The sequence below is a fragment of the Nelusetta ayraudi genome, unplaced genomic scaffold (assembly GCF_046127955.1).
Source record: "Nelusetta ayraudi isolate G7.1 ecotype Tasmania unplaced genomic scaffold, CSIRO-AGI_Nayr_v1 ptg000126l, whole genome shotgun sequence".
Classification (NCBI taxonomy): Eukaryota; Metazoa; Chordata; class Actinopteri; order Tetraodontiformes; family Monacanthidae; genus Nelusetta; species Nelusetta ayraudi.
Window position 1 is genome coordinate 57,501 of NW_027466176.1, and position 2,500 is coordinate 60,000.

Genomic DNA, 2,500 nt, shown 5'->3' on the forward strand with positions numbered 1-2,500 from the left:
AGTGGTTACTGGGGAGGCGGGGTTTTGTCCGTCCTTCTAGGCCGGGTACTCGGAAGAACGCTTCCTTCAGACGGAGGACACTCGGTCTGAAGGGTGCAGACCCTGAATTGAGACACAGCAAGTGTATGGACAAGATCTTCCCGGGAGGTGTCGCTTGGTTTGTACCGTGTAGAGGCCAATGAGGGAAATGATGGCGGTGCCGATGATCCTGTTGGGGAACTTGAAGTGAGGATCCCATTCGTAGACTCTTCTCTGGAACCAACTCAGAGGCTTCCTGTGACACAAGAGAGAGTTGATGTGTCAGCAAAAGTCCAGCAGCGTTATTGTTGGATAATATGTAAGATATTTTTTTTAGTCCAACTCATTTGGCATCACTTAAATATGGAATTCGATCCCACCAGAATGGACACAACAAGCACAGAAGCATTGGGGGGGGGAGCTTCGCTCTAATGTGCGATGATATGAAAGTAGAAGCAGCAGTGCCTGGGAGCAGCGGTTCTCCTCAGCAGCTCCTTCACGTGCTCCACCTGGTGCCGCTCGATCAGCTCCTCTGGGTCCTGGAGACACAGCAGCAGCAACACAGACACATCTTCATCTTCAGCGTGATAGATCGCGTCTTCGCTGAACCGGAAGTTACTTTAAAAAAAAACAAACAAACAAAAAAAACATGCTAGTTGACGTTGTGTAGCTTTTAAAGTGTTCCCCGGACACCATAAAACTGAAATAATGCTAACGAGTGTGATTGCCTTTATTTTTTTGAAGCAGACATTGCGAATTTAGATGTTTTTAATCAGTGTTGAATCGTCGACGTTCACTGGCTTCTAAGCTAGCAGGGTTAGCTGTAGCTGCGAGTTCCCTCGTAAAATCAACAGCCTTATTCCACCAAACTATTAAACTACTACAAATGAATGAGGGTGGCCACGAACACAATGACGAACGTATACACGTCCGTCTTTAATTGTATTCGCAGGGTTGTTTGGTTTCTAATCGCTGATGAACGGTAAACACAAATAATGACGATGATGATTAAAGGTCCAGTGTGTAAAATTTGGCCTGATTTACGATTTTACATTTTATTAAAACTCAACATCCTGCCCGTAAATACATTAATAGTGCACACTCACTATACAATAAAAGTAATTAGGTTTTCCTACACTTAGAAGAGTTCTTATGAATATTCATAGAGTAATGAGGGTCTTGCTCCTTGTTGGCTGCCATTTATTTTGAAAAAAGCCCTTCTGACAGTGAACGGAATATGGAACAAGCTGTCAGGTGGGCTTCCTGAGACATTTTACACCCTGGAGCTTCAAGCAGCAGATACATTATTTCCACAGTGGGGGATGGGCAAACACTCACGGCCTGCCGCTGTCCCAGGTGAATCCGAACACCTTTCACCAGGATGTAGACGAATCGACCCAGCAGGAAGACGAGGGAGAAGATGCTGGGCCACTTGAAAATCAGCTTCTCGTAGTCACCCAGATACTTTAAAAACACACAGATACAGATTAACATTCATACCTCCTGGTCAGTAGGTGTCGCACTCTCTCTCTCGCTCTTCACTGTTCTTCTAACAGGGATATTTTCTGTTATGGTGATCATTTGTAAAAAAAAAAATACTCTAAAACAAATCTAAAAAGTGACAACAACTGGGTTGAGATCGTGAACAGGGTTTTTCCTGTGTAGCTTGTCGCTAGATTCCAACTCCTACTCTCATGGTCTGTTTTTGTTCAGACATTTTAGCTCAGACGTTACTTTAAAATTTAAATGTTTCTCTACATTACTGTTGATAATATGTAAATATCTTGTTTGTTTTTTCCTTTCTTACCCTCTAAATATTATATTTTATTTTATTTCTCAATTTCTTTTTAGTTCGTAAAACTCTTTCTTCTCTTTGCACTACATTGATCTGTAATTATGCATATTTGCCCAACGTGGGATTAATAGAAGTCATTCTACTCTGTTCTATTCTACATTAGCAAGCTTATGTTCCCTGCAGAAAAGTGATTTTTCTTTCTGTGCCTTTTTGAAAGTTTAGCGGCTGTGCTATTTGGAGATCGCTGTCTGTACCTCGGGCAGACCGAGGGTTGGTTGGAGGAGGAGGTGCGGCTGTGAGTTGTGGGTCAAAGGTCACACAACAGTGGCTCTTCAGTCAACCTACCTGGCCTCCGGGACACATGGCCGTGCTCCAGACCGTGACGACTATCCTGTGAACCAGAACACAGGGACCATGATAGAGTCTATATATAGAGCATCTCCACCCAGAACAAAACCTCCACCTTCCTCCTCCTCACTGGTGCTGCTCGTCTCCCGCAGTGTTTTCATTACCAGCAGAGGGAGTAGACGATCCCCAGCACGGCCCCCACCGTCCGACATGGTGTGGATAGACAGGCGAAGAAAGGGAAGTAGACCAGGCCCACCTCCAGGGCGCCCACCAGGTACACGATCGCTGGGCGAGGGCGACGACAATAATAATGATAATAATGATAATAATGATAATAAT

The 2,500-nt window shown here is 44.3% G+C and overlaps 1 protein-coding gene across 1 annotated transcript in view; it reads right to left on the minus strand.

The window, feature by feature from the left end:
* Positions 1 to 2,500, minus strand: part of stra6l (STRA6-like) — a 12,271-nt gene that overhangs the window by 5,986 nt on the left and 3,785 nt on the right. Inside the window, exons 5-9 of the mRNA XM_076050244.1 lie at positions 2,326 to 2,446; positions 2,159 to 2,204; positions 1,357 to 1,482; positions 484 to 557; positions 166 to 274 (exon numbers count right to left, since the gene is read on the minus strand). Of these exons, the coding sequence (XP_075906359.1) occupies positions 166 to 274; positions 484 to 557; positions 1,357 to 1,482; positions 2,159 to 2,204; positions 2,326 to 2,446 (476 nt within the window). The remainder of the gene's footprint in view (positions 1 to 165; positions 275 to 483; positions 558 to 1,356; positions 1,483 to 2,158; positions 2,205 to 2,325; positions 2,447 to 2,500) is intronic.